Genomic DNA, 22,955 nt, shown 5'->3' on the forward strand with positions numbered 1-22,955 from the left:
GCTGGAGCCTGCACAGCGCATTAGTCATGCCCAGCACTAACCCCAGCTGCCTCTGTTGGATTTTCCAAGCCCTCAGCCACCCTTCCTACACGGGCATTTACAGGCAGTTTCCATAGGGGTCTTTTTAGTTGTGATTCAGCCTCTAAGCAGTTCACAAGTTCATGGGCTCGCAGAAACCCAGGCTATACCTGCCTCTCTTCATAGATAGCAGGGATGGATTTATTTTTAGCACAAGTATTCCAGAAATACATTCCACCCTTCTTCAGAAATGTGTGGGAGAGACAGGGATACGTATACAGACAGTTTTGCCTCCAGTAGTGTCAGCAGGTGCCTGAAAACTGCTTTTCCACTGCTTGTTTTCATCCCAACCTGTTTTTGCAGTGTGCAGTAGTTCTCTTGGATGGCTCAGCAGATAGGGGCCATAGCTTGTGCACACACAGGATCATAACATGGGTGCTGTCATGGGTTATGGGTATGAGTAGCTGTTGGAGTGTACAGTTTGGGACCAGAACTTGACAGAAGTGCCCTGATGTTTGGGAAGACCAGCATTTGGTTTGGGATGAATTAGCAGAAGCAGCTGAGCACCAAAAGCATAGACCAGGAGTGTAGGAGTGTGGCCTTGGCAACATCTTCCTGCTGGGATATGTGGGGAGCAGTACAACTCTCCCAGGTAGGAAAATCAAGGCTGAAGGCTGCTTTGGGGAAGGCAGATCATTGCCCCTCCAAGGACAGGTGAGTTCAGGCTGCTCCTGGGTTGCAGAGCTGTTTATCGCAAGCCTCCCAGAGCTTGGAGAATCTCAAGCGGTGAAGATGACATGGTTGCTGCCTTACTCGTGCTGTAGCAATGTAATTAGCAGCTCTTTTTAAAATGCATTTGAGCACTGGGCTCACATAGAGCCCTAGTCTAGCACAGAAATGGAAGTTGGGCCATAATCACAGGAGATTCTTTGTTTGCTGTGGGCTGAGACTCAAGTCTTGAACAATGCTGAGTCCCAGAAGAAACCCATAACTCCAGCCAGAAGCTCTGCACCTTAAGCAGGGCACAGGGGGGCAATCCATTGTTTATATCTGCGGTACAAAAACTTAGCTTGCTGACTTTGTGGCATATTTCCCCTATTATTCAGTATCCTATTGCAGTTTGCCAGATGAAACCCAATGCTGGCATGTGCCTCCAGGAGGGCTGCTGGTGTTGTTTGCTTTGGAAGGAGGGTGGAATGGGGTCCTTACTCTGGATACATTTGTCCAGCTCTGATGATGAAATGAGCTATTTATGAAAAGGCATTGGTAGGACAGTAATGCGTTACTCATGCCCGTATTTCTTACACAGTATATTTCATGGTGACCTTAATAAACACTTTGACTCCCACCTGTAGGTACAAAAATGCAGTGCTTTCAGGTTTGAATCACTGGCTGTAGCAAGCCAATCGCACACCATTACTTTCTGTATTAGTTATCTCTCAAGCATTACCACGGGCAAATCTGAATGTAAAAATAGCTGATGACTGTTTGTTTCATCTGTCTGTTACTTGACACCGCATGGTTATTCCAATACGTATGTTTGCCTCTTCCCCACCATGATCTCCGTTTGGCTTCCCCTTGCCTGATAACTATTTAAATACATTTTACTAACTTTGGATTCCTTGCTCACTTCACTTCACCTGGCCTGGCAGGTCTGTGAGGGCTCAAGGGTTAGCTCCTCCGCTTTTCTTTTTTGATTGTTTATTTTTCAGCGACTGTTTCTGTTAAGATAACCATGTTCAGAAGGAGAGTCTGAAGCACATAAATAATGGGAAGTGCTAATAGTAAGCAGACTGCTGTAAAATGTGCTGGGTCTTTGACTTAAGGGAAGAAAGAACAGCACTGTACTGTCCCTGATCAGGAAGCTGGAGCATTGAAGGTAAGGGGGAAGCATATGGGCATTTTTAAAACCTGGAAATGATGAAGAATGGTGGTGTCTGAGTGTGTGAATGTGTAACTGATCAGATGAGAGAAATCAAACAGCGTTTTTGTATATTTTTTTCCAGTGATGAGAGGTGGAAAGTTGTTTCATTTTGTCCAGCTTTTTTCTGCTCTTAAAAATGCTGGATTGCCTCTCAGAGTCTGTGTATGGAAAAAGGCATACATACAGATCTGTATGCAGTGATTACTGTTTATGACACTTAGAACTATTTTGTTAAAGGAGGATGATTTTTTTTTTTTTAAGACTGCTAAATTGCTCAATTAAATTGTCCCGCACATTGTGCTGTTAGCAACTTCAAGCAAATATACATTGATCTTATTTTCCAGATGATTGCTGTGTAGAGATAAAATGCTCCTACAAACTTCAGTGATTTGTGTAGGGTTGCAAAGGTATTTTTGTTTGTTTTTGTTGTGTTTTTCTTGTTATTGTTTTGGTTTTTTTTAAACAAATAGGAAGAGAACAGTGAATATTTTATAGGCTGCAATTAGTTTAATATAGAACCTGAAAAAGTAAAATACTTCAAATACTTCAGCAGCGCTAAGAGGCCACTATAAATGACACTGTGCCTAGGACTTGTATCCACTTTTAATCACTGGAAAATTTCTTAAATGGCATAGGCTTTTCTGAGTCCAGTTGTTGCAGAACTTCTTCATCTGCCATCTGAAGGAACAACACACTGTTAGCCTAGCACAGAACTCAGAGCAAAGCAAGAACAGGAATAGCTGAAATGAAGCTTGGGAACCCAAATCACATATGCTTTTTTTAATATGTCCTGTAAATAGGCAATCCAGTTTGTTCTGAATAGGGAAAAAAAATCCTTGCACCAGGCCACAGTGGCCGACTAAGGCTGACTTTGTCAGCTCTTAGTAATCCCTTGCTGGTGTCCTGCCATTGCTGGTGGGGGAGTGGGAAGGAAGGAGAAGTGAGAAGAAATAAGGAGTTCCTTTTCTGGACCAGCTCAGAGCTTGCGGTTCTTTCCCTTCAGTTCTTCAGAGAACTGCCCATGTAAAGAGCAAAAATGCTCAGTTAATTGCTTGGAGGATAAGACTCGTGAAAAATACTAATGAACTAGAGATTCTCAGTATACAGGGGCTCCATACTTAAATTTCTCCATCCTTCCATGCTGGAACAATATTTAAATCACATTAATTTTTTTTACAGCTTACTTAGCAAAACATTATTAACAGGTGCTCACCTATGAACTGGAAGGGCCAAGCCATGTGAGGGTGTGCAAGTGTAACTGCATCCCTGCAGCACAAATCTGCATACAAAGATTTCACTCTGCAGCCTCTTACTCCTGTCTGCTTCTCAGAAATTGTCTTGTCTGTGCTTGCATTACTTGAGCTGAGCAAAATACAATGTAAATCTCTCTAAGACCAGTAAAAAGCCAACTAAACCTATGTCCCAGCTTGGGAGAAAATACCACTGCATCAGTCTTAATTTCTCTACTGGAGCTGGGATTACTCACACAGAAAGCTGCTGGCAGAGGGGAATTATGTAGAGATTGCTAGCTGTAGGCTTAGCTGTTCTGGCTTGCATGCAGCTAGGGTGTGTATGTGGTCAGAGAGACTACCATGGAGACCCTACTTCCAGGCAGCTCCCAGGGAATCTGAGGCAGTACCGAAACCATCAGAGTAAGGCCCTTCCCTGATCTCCCTCTTCCTGGCCAAGTGATCCTCTTTAGGCAGGGATAGAAAGCAGATATTTAATTACAGTCCCGGGTTTCTTTATTATTCATTTCCCATGCTTGCAAATAATGATATACATGAAGGTGTTAGCTAGTAATGATTAACTAAATCACCCAGTAACAGTCATACCAACCTTTCTGTGAGCTAAGCAGGTCAAATGTTGCTGCATCTCTTTTTTTTCAGTCTCTCACCTTGCAGTTGTCTCAGGGTTGTTCTCCTTGTTGCTGAGAAAATATGTCTGAAGTTGTTTTGGTGACATAGCCAGGTACCTGAAGAGCACTCAGCTCACACCTTACACTTATTATAGATGAAAATCTGTGAAATTCCGAGGAAAATCTCTAAAAGGGATACATATTGTTAACATTTAGATACACCTTTACAAACAGTCAGCAAACAGCAGCACCCATCAATTTACAGCCACTGAAGATCCTCAGTCATGCCTCTGCCAGCCTACAGCTGTATCAGGCATAAACTGTTACACCTTCATGTCAGCTTGGCTTGTCTGTCAACTTCACTGCCAACCACTGTACAATTCTGCACACTTCTGATGACTTCTGCTTTGTTGAAGCATATTTCAGGTGTGGTCACAGTGTCAGTGAAGTTGCTGATGGGGATACTCTGGGCTGTCCTCTATCAAGCCAGTCAATGGCCTTTCTTAGGGAACAAGGGTGGATTCTGCTTACAACTTCATCTTTTCTTGTTCTTTCTCTCTTTTTGTCTTTATATAACTATTGCAGGATAATCTCAAGAAATGCCTTAGCATATGCATTAACTGTAAAAGAATAAAGAAGGGCCTTAGGGACTCACCATTAAATCAGGGCAATGAATCGGTGCTTGAATAAGAAAAAGGAATCTCCACATCCCAGGGAAATAACACATTTTACATTGAAGAGCAAATTAGAAGGGTCTTTCATCTTGTTCAGGAGGAGCCCAATAGCTGGCTTTTTCTCTTCAAAAAGAAGAAAATAGTGCAGCTTCCAGAGGTACCAACAGGGAGCACAGGTGGTTGGGCTTTCCCAGCCCTCTCAGAGTCCCCCAGTGGGTGGGTAGCTGTCAGACTGACTTCCAGGTGGCAGGCATGAGTTTGTATTTTGTCCTTCAGCTGGAATGGCTCTGCTATCATTGCAAATGGTTGAGGTGTAGTTTTTCATTGCAAGAAAGATGTTAAGAAAATGTGCTCAAGTCATATGCTATAGCATGTGCCAAAGTGTTATTTTCCTGCCTGCCACATCACTTGCTCAAGAACTGAGGTCTTTTGGCTGCATTTGAATGCAGTAGCAAGGCATAAGTAGGACATATCTCTACTTATGTAGCCTGGGACAGAAAACCTTGAAAACCAAGGCCTTTGCCTTTTCTTCCCTGCTCAGGTGCATGTCCCTGTCTCCTGGCCTGAACTGTTCACCGTCTGAGCTACTGGGGTCTGATTCTGACTGCAAGGATGTTGCTAGGGCAGAGCTCTTTCTCTGGATTGGATCTGCATCATGCTGGATGTTGTTAACAGGTCATACTTATGCACCTTGACCCTGCCTTAATTTTTTGTAAAGAAAAAACCGAGGTTGTCTGGAGCTGATGAATTCATTCTGGTGCAGATCTTCAGTGAAGAAAACTGGGGCTTGATTTTAGCAAGTTTAGACAGTTTAAATGGTATGAAAATCATCCTTTGTTGCTCAGGTGTGTGAAGATGAACTAAAACTGGGTACACGAATTCTCATCATCCAGTTATGGAGTTTCCTTACTGATTGCACCCTAGCATTCAGAGGGACTGCCTTAGCTGCTAGTCAAGGGAGACTCAGAGTGCAATTGGCAAGCATTGTGCCTGTCACAAGTTGCCATGTGCTGATATTCATCTCAATTCAGCGTTGTGTCTTCTCTGCTCTTCTGTTGTGTTTGTGTGTGTCATCCATAATATGTGTGTCTCGGGATACTACTAGTTGCATTGGACTTTGGGGGCAATGTGTCGCATATTGTTTTGGGTTAACTCTCAAAACACAGTGTGTGAAAATCTGTGTCTCCCAAGGCCTCTGGGAAGTTCTGCGTGTTTCCAAAGTCAAGACTGATGTATCTGTAAGGTTTCTTTAGTAACATAGGACAGATATTTCATGATGTTACTTGTCCTGTGGAATTCACTGGGTCATAAAACTACTTAGAACATGAACCCTTGCACCTACATATGGCTTGATTTTTATTTTTAATTTTTATTTATTTAATAGAAAACAAATAGATTATGCAAATCCTTTTCCAAAACTTGGAAATATCCAGAAGATATAAAGGAAAAGAGCAGGTGAGAGTAAAAGAGCAGATCTGTAAAAGAGCAGTACTTGTTTGTTGCAAGCCTGTTATTTCCTGAGATTGTATGAGTGGGTATGGGTCAGACTCTCCTTGCCTAGAGGCTTCAGTGGTCTAAGCATAACCTAGAAGGTGCAGATGGTATGATAATACATGAAAGTGAATTACATTTTTCCCTTGACTAAAGATGGGACTGTCCAGCGCGCTCCTTTACAAGGTAACCAGGTTCTCTCATCCATGTTTTTCCTCTTCCCTCATCTCTAGCTATTGCAACACTGTAGTAGTCTACACCTTTGCTGTGGGAAAATCTCCTTTCCTGCACTCAGAAAGTAACAACTCAACTTTCATCCTCTAAGACTTGTTTAAGTATAAATGAAAGGAGCTGAATAACTGTCTAATTAGCCAAAATCCTGACAATGTTATGTGAAAGGGCTGCAGCAATACAGTGTCAGTCATCACTTTGAACTGATGAGGAGGGATGGTGTTTTCACAATCTAAAAAAGAGATACGGGTGTCAGGAACCTGAGGAGGAGATGGGGACTTTGCAGTAAGAAAGTCACTTGCAAATCTACCTGATTTTCACTATAAAATATAATTCTGAACTACATCATCATACTGAGTTGAAGGGTTTTATACCATAAATCTTCTTCCTTGCTCTTGCAGGAGCTTGTGATAAACTACCATGCTCTAGAAAGGGCAGTAGAAAGACACTGTTTATGCCTTAACAGACAAAGGTTATTCTACTCTTGTGGGATTCAGAAAATAAAGGTTCCTTGCCCTGCCACAGATGTTTTGATTGATCTTGAGCAAATTAATCAGCTGTAGTTGTGTGCTTGCTACTGAAGTGTAAACAAGGTAGAAATCCTTCATGTAGAATGAATGTTTCTATGGATAACTACAATGTATATACATACCATATTACTTGGAAACTGTATGAATATCTCAGAGTATAATGACTGATGTAATTGCAGACAGTGGCCTTATCTAGTCAGACACTTAATATCAAGAGATATTGGGTTCAGTTGCTTAAATGTCACTTGCTTATGCAGGAAGTCATGGAAGGAGCATCAGGCTTTTGCCTTGTGATTCTTATAGAGTTGAACTGTTTGTCAAGTGCAGCACCTGCTCTTTGCCTATGTCAGTTATGTTGCTTACACCTTTTACTTTCCTCCATCCTTTCTGTGTGTTAGTAACTTTACAAAGGCAAGGGACAGGGCTCAGGTAGTGGAAGAAGTGAGCAGAGATTGCAAGAAAGCCTCAGTTCAAGTGCAACCCTGTCTGAAAGACATCTCTTTCTTCCAGCCTTGACAGGCCTCTTGACAGGATGGGGCATTTAGAGGACACTGGCAGCCTAGACAGCAGCTGGAAATAACCACTGGGTCTTTGCCATTGAACCAGAAAGAGAAAGGTAGAAAAATTTGCCATGACTCTCTATAAGTATTGCAAGGAGTCTCAATTCCTCCCATTTTTCGTCATGTCTCAGTGCTTGATGGCTTGCATTCTGAACAGAAGAAATAACCATTCCAGCTGAGGCCTGGAAGAGGTTCTCTCTGGAGGCAGAACACAGAGCAGGATACGCAACACATGGTCATCAGCTATGTATATACCTTCTTTACATTAATTCTTCTACCAGGTTGCAGCAATCTTCTTTGATTCTTTGATCTTTGATCTGATGAGCCCTCAGTTCTAGATAGCAGAAACACCAGCTTCAATAGAACTCACTGAGAGAAAAAGGCTTCAACTGTTTTTTCTTCAGAAAAAAAGCTATTTTGATTAAACAAAGAAAATAATGGTCACATTAATTTTAACAGGATTTCCTCTAGAAAAATAGTTGGAGTAGATTTTTATGATCATTTGGAATATTTACTTAGGGAAACTTCAAAACAAAATCACATTCCCTATAACAGCACCACCAGAGTATTGTTTGATGCAGGAAATAAAATGAGCATTTTTAATTCATGCAAAACTGCTCTCTCTCAGTTAAGGACAATAATAATAGACAATTTTAACTACTCAAATATATGTTATGAGCTATTTCTTGTGGCCTGTAATGTTGCATGGTGGCGATTCAGGTTGCCAACCAACTCTGCTAATCCAGTCTGGGATTGCACCATGTCTACCACACCACTCTCAGATCTAGATACTCTGGTTATAATTGCAGGAAATATCAAAATTACCACAAATACATTCTGGCAATAGCTAGAATTTCCAGATGAGACAATTTGGTAGCTTAGCAATTTACTATAAGTTCCAAATCCTATTCCTTCACATATTGGTCTGAATGCCACATGAGGATGAGGTTTGGCTCTGGAAAGATGTTGGATTTCTCTGTACTATGGCTACAGTTACTTAGGTAGCCTTCTGGATAATGCACCAGTGTCAGCTTATTGTATTTTGAGTCACTAATTCTGTTCTCAGTTATTCTACTGACGTCAGTAACATGACTCTAGATTTATATGAGTGTAACTGAGAACAGAAGTTGGCCCAAAGTCAAGAACAGTGTCTCCTCTTCTCTGGCCCAGGACAAGCTTTTTGAGACACAATTGCAAGGCCAAATACTCAAAGGAAATGAACCCTAGTCTACACTGATTTACCTTTGCAGTGATCAGATGCTGGAATAGCTGAAGTCACCTTGTTCTGTGCTCTTGCTTTCTGTCGGTGTTTGAGATCTTCACTGCAAACTGCACAGACCCAGTTCTCCATCTTCTTTCAGTTGGAGCAGGTGTTTGTACTTCAGCAATGTAGTATCTCTTCTACCAAGAAGGTGAATTCACTTTGTCTGTCCATTATGACAACAAAGCATGAGTGAAGGTGATCATGCTGGATGAGAGACTTGTTCTAAGAGCTTTCACCTTTTAGCCATCTAAATCCAGAAATTGCCTTTCCTGATTGATCGGGGAAATGTGGCTGGATTGACGCTGTCTCTATTGGCAAAGAGCTCCTCTCCTTGCTGAGGGTGCTGTGATCCTTCCTACAGAGCTTATGCCCCAAGTAATGCTCAGAAGTACTCCTCATGGAGATGCTCAAGCAGCAGGACAGTTCAGAGTGAGCACTTAGCTGTGATGCAACCTGGGATGACCAACAATACACACAGTCTTGGCAGCTCAAGAATCCAGTAGTCATTGATCTCTGGATTTGGGGCTTCCTTTTGGATGGATGCCATGCAAAGAGCACCAGATACATAAAGAAAACAGCTCAAAAAGATTAAGAAATGTAATAAACCTTCCCTTCCCATGCTCAGGGGGATGCAGTGCTGCTACTGCAGTGCTACTTCAGGCTGCTAAGTAACTTGCAAGGGCGCTGCCAAAATGCCACTGAGATGGCAAAACATTTCAGCCAAATAGCAGCCCATGGGGGTGTGGAGGAACAAACCATGCCTTCATGTATTGCAGCAGCAGTGATGTCACCCTCTACAGCCAAGTTTGCTGGTTCACCCAGCTCCTGCCTATTGAAAACAGTTGACATTCAGTCTCTGCCAGGCCAGGAATAGTCTCTGTAACTTAACCTCCTCATCACAGCTTGCTAGACACTTAAGAGGCACTGAAAAAGCTTCCTTTTTAAGAGGGAAGGGAGGTTAACTTCTAATTAAGCTCCTTGAAATCTGTACATCTGTACAAGGTTTTTCAGTAGCTCACATCAGATGGTACCCAGAGCCTGGTACCTGACATGTTCTTCAGCATTTCCCAAACAGTTTCATATGTTTAGCTTTGTTTTTCACTGTAAGGAAAAGAAGTAGAATAAATTCACATATCTGAAATTTTAGAACTGAATAAATACTGAACTAAACACAAACGCTGTGTCTTGCATGCAGACTGCTGTTTGTCCACAAAAGTAGAGAAATATGATTTTATCAGATTACCAAACAGACTGTGAATAGCTTATTTCCTCAGCAGTTCAGAAGCTGCCATCATATTTATGTAAATGATATCCAGATCAGTACAGTGCAGTTGGTTCAGTCCAATCCTTGTAGTGACCTGTATCTTGAACGCTTGATGTGGATACATTTCCCACTACACTGCCCAAGTACTAATATTATGACCTGCCAAGACAAGGATTTTCACAAAGGTTTCAGAGACAGGGACAGTCACTATTCTACTTTAATCAGTAGCACTGAGTTGTTTTTATAATAGTGACTCCATCTAGGAAAATAATTGCTGGGATTGCTTCATGATCCCTGTGTTTATTGTTACCCTACTCACTTTTCAGCAGATGTTCTCAGTTTACAAGGGACAAGACGTCTCTTCAGACCTCTGCCCATGAGCTCTGAAAGCCAAGCTTCTTCCTAGTTCAGACCTCACCACCAATAAATAGTGATAAGCATTGTGCCACTGGAATTTAGTCAACAGCTCTGTTGATGAGTGAGCCAGAACATAATCATATGCTCCCACAGCTATGTTGGCTTTGCACAATTAAGAGTACCATAGAAGCCGTAAAATCATAATTTAACCTCAGAGCAAAGAGATAACTCATCAAATGTCTCTGTGATGAGAATGTTCTTCTATATCTGGCTGCAATGAAATGTGGCATTTTTCTGTTTCTTTGCTTTTACATATATATTTTTAGCCAGCAATCTTAAGAAAGACCATGAAAAGTTCTGTTGGGTACAGGTTTGTCCTTAAGATAACAGTAACAACAATCCTTCCACAGATAAGGTTTAGGTGACCATCTCAGTGAGCAAGCTCTTGCTCCTTTTCCAGTATTGTCATGGCTTTTGTTTTGTTTTGTTTTACTATTGCAGGCTTACACAGAAGTTTCCTCAAAGGGGGCTCTTATTTCAAGAAAATCTACTTTACTTTACCTACTCCTGCATCCTATTTACCTGACCTTAGTGCCAGGCAGTTCCCCCTGTGGAAAATAAATATTGTCTTGCAAGAGTTAGACAAACTAGCTGTGGGGCTCTGCACAGCTAAAGGGGAACAGCTGTGTGTGTCCACCATAACTGAGTTTTCCTTTAGCATTCTTTGGCTTGTGTGTGGAAGCACAAAGATTCCTTGTTTACTGCCCCTCACTATCCCATCTGTCCGTTTCCTCTCCTTTACAATAGAGGCAGAAGAAAGGATGGGCTTTCAGGTCTCAGCATCTTCTTAGTCCAGCAGATGGACATCTTTCTATCTCCACTGGCAGCAGAAAGTCAGATGCATCTGGAGTGGAAATACATATTTTCCTCTGCAGCCCCTCTGGAAGTGTGGCACAGCTGTGAGGCAGAAAGCAGTGAGGAAGGAGCCATCTGGCACAACTCCTGTTGGTCTCTGCTGGGGCTACCAGTGTTGGAGGTTGTGCCAGTTATTTGCACTCTACAAGCTACCAGCCCCACAAGTTATCAGGTTATTATCAGTGTGTCTCTTTTTTACGAAATCCTCTAAATCACTCCTGAAATGGCTGTAAAATGTGAATGAACAAATGAGTGAGTATAGCATGTGAGAATATCTTCATCCTTTGCAAACAAATGTCTTCAATGTTTTCAAATTACAGAATTCACTTAAGATCAAAAATGCTGGAGGTTGGAAACGTCCCAATAAACTACTTCTGTCGAAGCTACATCATTGGATTATTTTTACCTCCACACTAAAGATGCTTGGAGATGAAGCCAAATACAAGCATGAGAGGAAGTTCTAGAGATGAGAAGCAAAACTGGCAGGTATGTACCTGTATTTCCCTCTCATATAACTGTTGATCATTTCAGCAAAGATCAGGCTAGCCTTTCTAATCTCTCTTTTTCTTGCTGCATTGTATGCAAAAATTATGTGGGGTGATGGAAGCAAAACTCTGTTTTTAAAATCTTTGTACAATGTAAAAGAAAAAAGCTCTTTTTTATTTCTGGTGTTAATCTACTGTAGCTCTACCTAAGTCATAGGGCTTTTTTGACTGGGAAGAGAGAAATCAAGATTCACTATGATCATTTCAGTTTATAAGTAGGTTGACTGAATTTTTAAATAGAAAAGGAAGGTAAGGAGTGTATTCATTTGAAGAACCAAGTAATTCACCTGAGAAACCCCAGTTCCTCTGGCTTTTCACACTTGCTAGCACTGAATCATCATGGGGAAAGATGTGCCCTTTCCAAGAGTCCTACAGATCTGAGCCAAAGTGGAGTTGTGGATCTGGACAGTTGGAGGAGCTGGATTCTGTATTTCATTGCTCAGTTCTACAGTGAATCCAAGCTCTAGGTGGGGATGGTCTCCACCTGAATAAAATGGATTGATGGATGCTTCTTCAGATGGGAACTTCCATGTTCCAGCTCATTATGAGTTAATGATGAAATTCTACTGGGATATGGAAATACAGATCAGACTTTCTTTATGACTCTTGAATATGCTTATAAACTTAGTGTCACTGTAGTTAGCCAATAGCCTACTCAAGTCCTTGAGAGTGAGAATACTTATCTAAATTGCTTAGAAAGTAAACTATGAAGAGTTTTAGAGTATACATTCCAAGCATAGCTGAAGGGTCTACTGCTTATATTCATTCCACCCAAGGATTCCCCCATTCTGTCTCCAGACTGATGTAAGGATAGACCTTGATGCAGACCCTGCCCTCACACTGTAATCAGAGATCAATGAAAGACTGATATTTTATAATTGTGTTGAATGTGGTACCATTCACTGCCATCAGTTCTGGAAGTGAAACCAAAGGTTCCCTGCACTCCTTTACTGGGACTCAGAGAGTCCCCTAGGCACTCCTGCCTTCTGCTGGCTAAACTGATATTAGCAGCTTCTTCATTTTCAATACATCAATCCAACCATATCTGAATATAGGTGGCTAGAGCATGTTCCCTCAGCAATATTTTCTTGGAACGTGTAATGCACAGCAAACTTTTTTAAATTATTATTATTTTTTAATGCTTTACTTACAGTGCCATTCTTTTTTCTCATATTCAGGCAGGTAATTATGAAAGCAAAGCTTGACTGGTACAGAGAGGCTCACCTCTGTAGACATAGCGTGCACTGATGTACACTGACATTCTTTTTTGAATTTGCTTATTCTTTCTGGCCATAAAAAGGCCAATCTCCACAGCACTTGGAAGTGTTAGAAGTGAGCAAATAAAAGTTCTTGAAATTTGGCTCTTAAGTCTGTAAGGAATCTGATATGAAATCACTTTTAATGACCTTTTCCTATAACTAATCTATCTACTGCAAACTACCCAAATTGACTAAAATAATAATTATTTTTCATACTGTTTAACATGTTCCTAGCATTTAAACAGAAAATACACAGCAGCAAATTAGTCAGTGACTGATCTATCTAGAAAATACTCTTTTTCTTATAATATTACTACATAAAAATGATAATTCATAATCTGTCTTTGCAGAGGAGAAAGATTCCTTCACCTGCTCCATAAGATGAATCAATATGCTGCAGCACTGACTGGAGGAATTGCTTTATGTTTATAAATTGCATATGACTGGAACTCTGCAACACAGCCATCTGCCTGTTTGACACCTGGTGTTAATCCTTTGGATAGTTCATTCATGACTTCCATGAACAATGCAGGGAAATAAGAAACATACAGAAGGGCAGAGTGACTCCTCAAGTATTGGGAGTCTCCTGGATGACACAGACCGAGAAGTGAGCAGCCTCACAGACCGGGCTTTCAAAAGTCTATGTGTGGCAGAACTTGAAGACTCCTACAATGAACCAGATCTTGCCATTTCACCTGACTTCACTCACCAGTTCTCTGCTAAATTTCATCCAGGGGCATTAAACCATGCCGTCAAGTTAACAGCAAGCTGTAACAAGCTAGCAGCAAGAAACAATGAACATGCAATATGGGCTTCAACATTCCAGCAGTTACCAAAGTGTGCTCCAGAAGAGAAAAAGAGTGCCAAGAATAACACACTTGGTACAGAAAGGAGAAGGCTGAATTTGCCAGTCCCTGGTCTAAGGAACAATAAACATGTTTCAAAAGTTTCTTCACTGATTAAGACATTTGATAAGACTGCAAATCAAGGGTCAGGAGATTCCCTGACAGCCAGTAAGCAGCCTATTAAAAATAGCTTTCAAAGATGTAAATTAAATCATGGAAATGATATGACATGTTGGGATAACACAGCCATTTTAAACATTCACAAGGAACTGTCTGGATTTTCTGAGGATAGACAAGATAGCCACCATGTCAGTGGCAAACAAGAGCCACAGAAAATACCTAATAAAATAGATCTGAGTTATTGTGGTTCTGATGGTTGTTATCCAGTGCTGATTGAGATGTCAAAAGTAGCCAAGTCAAATTTTTCCCGTTCATCCAAAAACGCTTTGAAAAACAAAAATTTGAAAGTTAATGAACCAGCAAAAAAAGGCAATTTTCTTCACAGTGAGAATAGTGCTTTTGAATCATGGAATGTCCATCATAAAAAATTGTCTGAAAAAGAGGAATTTGTTGATCCAATAACAAAAAAGGAAAGCCTTGCATACCTTGAAGAAGCACCATTTATTAAAGGATCTCATGCAAGTGAACTTAAATTGCCACCTGTCAAGGCCACTGTTACTAAGAAGCAGAAGAAAGATTTTCAGATGGAGCCAATTCCACCAGAAACTGCTTTCAGCGTCCCCCTCCCAGCTGTATTTGTACCTCAGGGTCCCCTCCCTTCAGGAACTGATTTTCCTGCTGCTCTTCCTCCTGTACCCCCACCTAGGATCCACATGTACCAGGATCCTTCTCAACCACCTCCAGTCCCTCAGTCACTTTCTCTCCCAGCTCCCCCCCGTCCCCCAACACCACCCATCCATGAAGCCCCTCCTATACCACCCCTGCCACTTCCAGCTCAACCTTCCCCTCATGCCATGTCCCAGACCTCCATCTCACCCCAGTCCATGTCCCACAGGATGGTTTCCCCCTCATCTTCATCCCAGGCACCTGTCCCACCTCCACGAGTGCTCCTAGCCACCTTAACCAAAGAGGAAGCCATCAGTCCACCCTGGAGGAGGCTGAGGGCTACAAAAGGGGCATCAGAGAGGAGACAGACTTCAGAGGAGTTCCCAGTCAGCAATGAAACATGTTTGTTGTCTGAAAAAGCATCTGGAGCCAAACCTGATCAGGATGTGATTCCTCTGATTAAACAAGCAAACTCCCCTGGATCAGTCAGTCCCATTTTTAACATCACTGAACTCTTAACACCCATTATACCACCAAAACAGGAGATGGACCCCATGGAAAGTGAGATGATCCCACTCACACCTCCTCCCACTGAGAGTGTGTCAGAGAAAGACGATGAAGAGAGTGTGTTTAGTGATTACAGGTCTCGGGACAGTTACAAATCAAAAGCATCAAGTCTGTTGTTCAATTTGAAGGATGTGCGTAAACGTGTTAAAACCATTTATACTCCTTCTCCTCTATTAAGAGTCTTGGAAAATAGAAACAAGGCTAGGGAAAGTATACAGGAGAATCTGCAAGAAAAAAATAACATGAAGATGGCAGAGAAAGATGAATTGAGTGATATAACTTCAGCATTGTCTGAGAGTGTTCATGAAAAGGACAATAAAACTGATTTAGCTGGACACTTCACAGACAATTACCTGACTTTGAGTTCACCCCAGACAACAGCAGACCTTTTATTTCACCAGACTGGAGACAATTTGCAGCAACATCATTCAACACATGAAGATCTGATTAAAAATACAAGGGGTAATGAGGGCCACTCCTTGTTAGGGCATCAGTGTGAAGAGCCCAATTTAAGAAAAAGTTTGCCTTATCCAGCAATGAAACTATACAGTAAAGACGATGCAGATAGAACTCCTGGGCAGCCCTTGCAAAATTCCAGTTTCCGAGCTGAGGAAAAGGCTGATGAACTGAATGAAAATGTTGCTTTCAAAACACCCTCAAGCCAGCTCTCACCAGCAGAGGATGTACCTTACAGCAACATCCAAACCAACATGGTAGTCACTGGCAATGAAGAACAAGGCAAAAGAAGCCCTAGTTCTTCTGAACAGTCTTTCATCTCCACAGTAGAGCAACCATTTCATGAGGAGCCACTTTCAACAGAGCCCCTGATGAAGAAGGAAAGCCATGAAGAAAGCCAGAGGACTAAGGCTGAAATGAGTGAAGAAAGTAAGAAAAGCCATGAGGAGAGACAGAATGCAGTTGGGGAAGACAAACTGCAGTATTATGCTTGTGTCAGCTCTGGTACTGGTGCAGCAGAGAGGAAGGAGGGTGCAGTTACTGAGAATGAACAAAAGAGCATGATGAAAGAAAAGCTAAGACAAGAGAAAAAGGAAGAGGCCAATGGCAAGGATTCTGCTTCTGACAGCATAAAAGACACACCCACTACAAGGTTGGAGGAGCCACAAACTCGACCATCTTCAAGTTCAGCCAAACCCCGTCTTTTTATGATTAAAGATAATACATTTAGGTCACCTCAGGTAATAAGAGCTGTCAAGATGCCTCTGTTTAGATCCTTTTCCCTAGATGATACAGTGAGCAGCAGTTATAAGGAAATGGAAGGTAGATTTGCAACCCCAGCTGCACACAGCAAGCAACCCCAGGATGTGCTGCATGCCCCGGAGCAAGGCTGGTCCGCCTCAATGCACAGAGGGCAGCAGGATGTGAGGGAAGGAGCAGCCGACAGAGGGAGAGATGCCAGTGGGTCTGGAAATACTTCTGCAACACTGGACCCCAATCTTCTTGAAGATACAGAGAGCTTTTTGTTAGGGAAGCTTATGGAAAAAGATGAAGAGACTTGTGCTTTGTTAAATGAAGTTGGGAAAATGAATGAGGAAAGTATTTGCAGAGATAAAGAAAAGCCACAGATTAGGAAGGCGGGACACAGCTTAACACAGCCAAATTTAGGTCTAGAAAATGACCAAGCACAAAACAGCCCCAGCTATCCAACAGAAAGAAAGGTAAATTACTTTAAGAACCAACATTTATTTAATCGCAGAGGAGGTTCTTGTGCAAAAAAGATAATAACTACAGAGACAATTTCCCCTGTGACTGAATCTATACCAGAGGACCACACATATCTTTCTGCATCCCACGAAGCTTTAGAAGACATGCTAGACGTGGAAGATACACAAGTTTTGTTAGACAGTCTTGAATGCTCTGCTGTTACAAGCCCCAGATCAGGAAGCACAATGCACTCTCTTGTTGTCAGTTTACCATCAGATAAAACAACCATTTCTAGCCTTGGAGAGACAGAGGGTGCTATAAACCCTGCCTTACTGAACATGGCATTGAAGAGTCAAGCTGATACATCTGCAGAAGAAATACTGAATCCAACACAGAGGCATCTTCTACTTGATCCTGCAGGGGAAGCTGAGAGACGGGGTCTTGGGGAGAGAGGAGCAGGCAAGCCTCCTGCTGTGCCACCAAAAACAGAAAAGGCTCTGCGACGGGCCAAAAAGCTGGCAAGCAGGAGAAAGAAAATAGAAGAGCAGCAGAAAAAGCATCAGACAGAGCATACAGATGCTGTAGGGAGAAAAGTTTCTCAGTCTGGACACACACTAGCATCTCCTTCACCATTGGGGTATTCTATCCATCCTGCTCCTCACTCAACTTTGACTCCTCCAGAAACCAGTATAAGAAGACTTAGTGGTGCATCTGCAGTAAGCCCTTCACCTTCTTTGACCCAGCGTAAACTTCTCCAAGATCCTGATTCTGGCCAATACTATGTAGTTGATTTACCAGCTGAAGTTAATTTAAAGACATTTTATGATCCAGAAACTGGCAAGTATGTTCAAGTCTCAGTCCCTTCCTCAGAAGGAAATGTATACCAGCCTTCACCTTCCGAAATTAGGAGTTCTCCTTATTCCTCCTACCCTAGAGCACTGCCTTTACCAGCTTCATCTGTGGCAGTGCTGAGGTCACCTTCTCAGCTCTCTGAATCTACCTGGTTAATGCCAACCACACAAGGAGAACTGGAAGAACTACCAAAAGATGGCCAACAAGAATATAGATACACTGGAGATGTGGATACCCAGCCCTGTATTGAACTGGCCTCTCAATCCTGCAGCCAAGATACTGAAGAAACTCACATTTGCTTAGGAAAGGACATGAGCCCAACCCCAAATACAGCCCTAGTGTCACTCACTAATTTAGATAATTTTTCTGCTGAAGGAGTATCTTGAAAAATGAAGGAACAGAACAAGCCAGCTGATATTTTTAAGATCCTTTTGGACAGTCACACGTACACATGAGCACACACAGATCTGATGTTTGTACAACACTATGTCTGAATCTCATTATGGTTTGGGTGGGAAGGACAATGAAGGATGACAGTGTTGAAAGATAAGAGGAGATGGTCACTCTGAAGAAGTGTAAAATTGAGTGAGCCCCAAATCATTAGTGAGTTAAAGGGGCAATGTCAGCTAAACAAATGAATACAACAGCATGAAGCCACTGCTTGTTGCTACTGCTGCTTTGCCATTAGGGTGGCTGGGTTTGCCAAAGCAAGTATGCTTTTGCCCAGATGTGTTGCACGATACATGACAGAAAGTAAAGCCTATGAGACCATCCTGTCCATCCTGAGAACTAAGAGAGATGCCACATCTCTTGAACTTTCCTCACTCTGTGCCTTTGAACTGTATTGGCAGGTAGAAAGCTACAAAGATACCACAAACCTGAAATTCATTTTTTGCGCACATTGATTAACCAGATGTTACTGACAAGAAGATTGTATACTGGATGCACAGTACAACAGCCATACCAAAGAAACACTTAAACAACCAGAATACAGTTGCAGCTGCTCTTGACTTCTTATATACTTTTGCAGTGTCCACTAACCTGCTGCTGAATTGTTTATATTTGTTGATAATTTCCAAATACACTCTAGCACCAGGGGTTATTTATAATGCAACTTTAAACTTCTATTTATCTCGATATTTGGCCCAAAATATTTTGGTAAGGAGCAAGGCTGAATGAAGTCCCATAGCAGTATTTAACTTTTTGTTAGGATGAAAAGATCTCTGCTTGATATAATTGAAATGCTTTTGGTTTTGGTTTGGTGTTAGGCTCCCTCTGAAATACAGTGCTAACTTTTACAGTCTGAAAAATGGTGTTCTTAATTTTGTTTTCATGCATTCTGTGATTAAAAAAAAAGAGAGAGAGAGAGAGAGAGAGAAAGATATAACAGCCAAAGTGTTAATTTCTGAAAAAGTGCTTTTTGGGATAATCACTGTGTATCAAACTATAACTCATCCTTGCTTAAGATATTTTTTATCATCATAGATAATAAGAGAACCTTGGTGAAAAGATGGAAAAAACCTGAATGTAATGTGTCTGCTTATAAATATATATATTTGGAGTAACTGTTTTCCTTTTTTTTCCTGTCTCATTTCATAGTTTTTCTTTTCCAAAATTGAAGTGCGGGAGTATTTTAACAGCTTCAGACATTGAAGTTTTTCCATAAACTTTGAATTGGAACAGTAAATAACTGCTAGATATTTGAGGAAAGCATGGTGAATTTTTCGATTCCTGTGACAGCAAAGCAAAGCCTGGATGTCTGAAGAGGGCCCAGTACTAACTTGAATACCAACCACCTTTAGCCGATCCTTTCTGTTAGCTGCAGTCACAGCAAACTGAATCTCTAAACATGGATGCGTGTAACACTGTAGTGCTATAATGAGATGGAAAGCACAGCAATAATAGCAGTGTGGCACAGTCTAGGCTGCAGCAAATGAGGACAAGCCCAAATACAGCAGCCATGGACACAGAAACAAAGGAAGAAAAAAATTGCTTACCTTTGGAAGGCCTCAAGGTAGATGGGAATCTCCAGCAAGATACCTTCACATCCACTGCCAGCCTTTAAGTGAGGTCAGGGAAGGGGTGGATCCTGGCTCCACTCCTTCTGGCCCCCTGGGTTGGCCCTGCCTTCCCACCAGGTGCTTAATTACACTTTCAGGCAGTGAATTAGCATTTCCTCTGCAATGGGTCACAGAGGGAATTTTGGCCAAGCAAACCAGAGCCAGAGGTCTTTGAAAATAAGTCTCAAAATGATTCTTATTGTGTATTCAGACCTGTCCCCAGAGTGCATCGCCGCACGGAGTGAATGCTGTTACACAAGTGTTGCTTTGGGTCCCAGACAGATTATTTCTATATATGTATATAGAAAAAAAAAAAAAAAACATTTTTGTTAAATATGCATATATTTTATGCACCTATAGAACTGCTGTTTGCATGTCAGTATAAGAAGACAGCAGTAAAGTCTATGATGGTCAACACAAAATGGTTGTCTGTTAAAAGGTAGCAAATCAACAACTTCTCAAATAACAAATATTTTCCTCCCTTTGCACACTTCTGTTTTGTTTGGTTTCTTTTTCCATTGCTGTAGTGGAATATCTAGGTCTGCTGGACAAGATGACAGCTGTTAATTGATCTCTTCTGGAGAGGAAGCTATGGGAAATGTGCAATAATCACTAAAACATTTATTAAAAAAGCACTGTATTGTGATGCCAATGACCATGACATTAAATTAGAATGAAGAGACGTGTAGGTAAACAGAGATGAATTCTGCCTTGCGGCAGCCTATGACTCTGTATACATAGAAGCACAGCAGGCTGAGAATGGGGCCATTTCTTTCACTGCTCCCTTCTCTTGTAGTTCGTGTTTCCCCATGTTGCATTTCTCTGTGCTTCCAGGCTTGGTTGTAGTAATGGATCTTCCTTGCTAAGATCCACGGGCCCAGAAAGAAGCACAGGCGTCCCTCAGCAAGGCACTGTCACCAGAACCTTCTCACTTTGAGCCTTTCTCTTTCTGGGGCAGCCCCAATGCCTTTCTCATTGCCACACAACAGATAAGAGTCTGCCAATCTGCTGCCATGATTCAGTTCTGGGAACTCATCTTTCCTCATGCAAAATGCTGCATTTGTTTCAGTTGAAACTTCCCCTCCCCAGGTGTTCAGGGCTTTTGTAACCATTTCTCTAGGAACACGTATGTCATCAGTACATTCTGTATTTGCAAATAAATAATTATTAATTAACAAACAAAATAAACAGGACTTGTTTTGCAGTACTGGGATGACTTCTAACCAGTCATTTCATTACAATTACATCTCACTGTAGCTTTATCTCCAGTTATGCCCAAAAAACTGTTGATGACAGCAAAGAATGTGTGGAGTACACAACCATAGGTCTGGGAGCTGCCTTGTGCCTTTTTGTACTGAGTGGCATTTTCATTCAGATTCTGCCTGCTTTGAATCCTGACTAGCCAAGCAATCCTTGCTGACTGTGAAAATGTTAGTATGTTTTGGTCAGGGCAGAGCACAAGCAGAAAAATTTATTACGTGTGGTTTACCAGAAACTCTTCAAATGGATTTGCATCTCTGTATATGGGGGATGTACTCTGCTTTCTTCCTGTAAAAATTAAGACCTCTATGTTTGCTCCTCTGTCTCACTCAAAAGCAGCATCAGGAGCTGGTGATATTGTATGTGATAGGTTACGTGGGCTCTAGTGAATACACTTACATGTGTAATTTGGAGCAACTCATTTACATCAGTCATCTTTATTGAGGAAACTCTGTGTCAGATCCTTATACAAGATACAGAGAAAATGGAACACTTGAATAAATTGAATATTAATGTGATTTTTGTGTGTGTGAAGGCCCATTTTAACAATAGAGGTCAATAATTAATTAATTTCTTCTTTAGGATCATTATTTCAGTTGTAGGATGATCTTAGATTTACCACTGTTCCCTGATATTAAAGATAATAATGTAATTATGGGGTTGAAGTGGAAAGGGAACAGCTGAAAATGACCTGTGGTCTTCCCTTTCTTCTTTGCAATATTCTCAATATTTTCATGATGTTGATTTTTTTACATTAAGTAGTCAGGTCTTCGGTACTCTATGTGCAATTAGAGACTTGTTTCTAATATGTTACTAAACATACTTACAAAGCAGCGCTTCAATAGTGCAGAAGAGAAATCATTTATGTCCCAATTGCTTAAAGCTCTGTTTTTATTAAAGCAGATTTAACTCAGGACTTTGGGGAAGCAGTTTTCCATGCTAAAAATTCAACACCTTCCCATGTCAAAGTCCAGTAACAAAGATAAATAAACCAACATCTGAGGTACTTTGGAAGGCGGTAGGAAGATGCTGTGAAAAGTAGGGATAGTCTTTGAAATTTTTCTGGCAATGGAAAGAAGTTAAACCCCAGCAAAAAGTCATACATGTTTAAACCTAGAGAATGCTTTTAAAACTCCTTCCGTCCTGCCAGAGGACTAAGCAGCTGTGCTTTCCGTTCATGAAATCCCTTCACTGTCAGCCTGAGACAATATACACTTCTGCTGGCAAGGAGGTCAGCCATAGCACTGCTCTAACCACCAGTAAACTTCTCCCTTTAGCAACCAGCTGAGCCTTCACATACACCAAGCAAGGTCAAATACCAGCTGGAATACTGGCACCAAGACCTACTGGCACTCACTGGCTCCAACAGTTTCCTAAGAGCCATATACCACCCTGCTTAACTGCAGTTACCTTGGTATCTGCCATGCAGGCAGCAAACCTCGGCCTCCTGCTCATGTTTGGGTTTTCCAGCTGCCTTCTTGTGAGTTGAGACATTTCCTAGAAAAAAATTGAGTAGCTCTCACTTGATGCTGACATGCTTACATACAGCTGTCACCACTAAGCCACTGCAGAGCTCCCTCTGGTGCTGGGCTGCCTGCATCTCTGTGTACAGCTGCTATGAGACAAGCTCTGTGCGGGAGGTCTTGTTATCAGCGCTGGGGGCTGCTCCTGCTGCTATAACCAAATGCATTTTCAAATGGTAGAGGAACCCGGTTGTGGTTTTATATCCTTCTGGGCATCCACAATATGCTTAATGGTGTGCAATATCTGTGTCCCTGGAGGGTAAGTAAGTGAGATTATCTGATCATACTCAGCAGGACACTAATCATGTGGTTTAGACTTGTCGATTTTTAAGCTTCATCTGAAAAACCCAAACAACAGCCAGGTCTTTGAAAAGCTTCTGGCCACATCCACTGTAAGAGTAGCACTGTTACAAGGTATATTCACACTGTGCTTGCAGCACATCGTCAGGCAGCAGGGCTTTGTCAGCAAAACTCAGCTTTGTGCCATGGCAGTAAGCCCAACCTCTTAAT

The 22,955-nt window shown here is 41.6% G+C and overlaps 1 protein-coding gene across 7 annotated transcripts in view; it reads left to right on the top strand.

Annotated features, from left to right (window-relative positions):
* Positions 1-19,172, top strand: part of C6H10orf71 (chromosome 6 C10orf71 homolog) — a 110,783-nt gene extending 91,611 nt beyond the window's left edge. For 5 of the 7 annotated variants that reach the window (XM_032445336.1, XM_032445337.1, XM_015866768.1 and 2 more), the window contains 2 exons: positions 11,407-11,572; positions 13,241-19,172. In XM_032445336.1, the coding sequence (XP_032301227.1) occupies positions 13,417-17,988 (4,572 nt within the window). In that variant the 5' untranslated portion in view covers positions 11,407-11,572; positions 13,241-13,416 and the 3' untranslated portion in view covers positions 17,989-19,172. Of the gene's footprint in view, positions 1-868; positions 1,898-10,840; positions 11,259-11,406; positions 11,573-13,240 lie in introns of those variants that run through there. The other 2 variants (XM_015866769.2, XM_015866774.2) reach the window with 2 other exon arrangements.
* Positions 19,173-22,955: the final 3,783 nt, after the last annotated feature.

This window comes from Coturnix japonica, chromosome 6 (assembly GCF_001577835.2).
Source record: "Coturnix japonica isolate 7356 chromosome 6, Coturnix japonica 2.1, whole genome shotgun sequence".
NCBI lineage: Eukaryota > Metazoa > Chordata > Aves > Galliformes > Phasianidae > Coturnix > Coturnix japonica.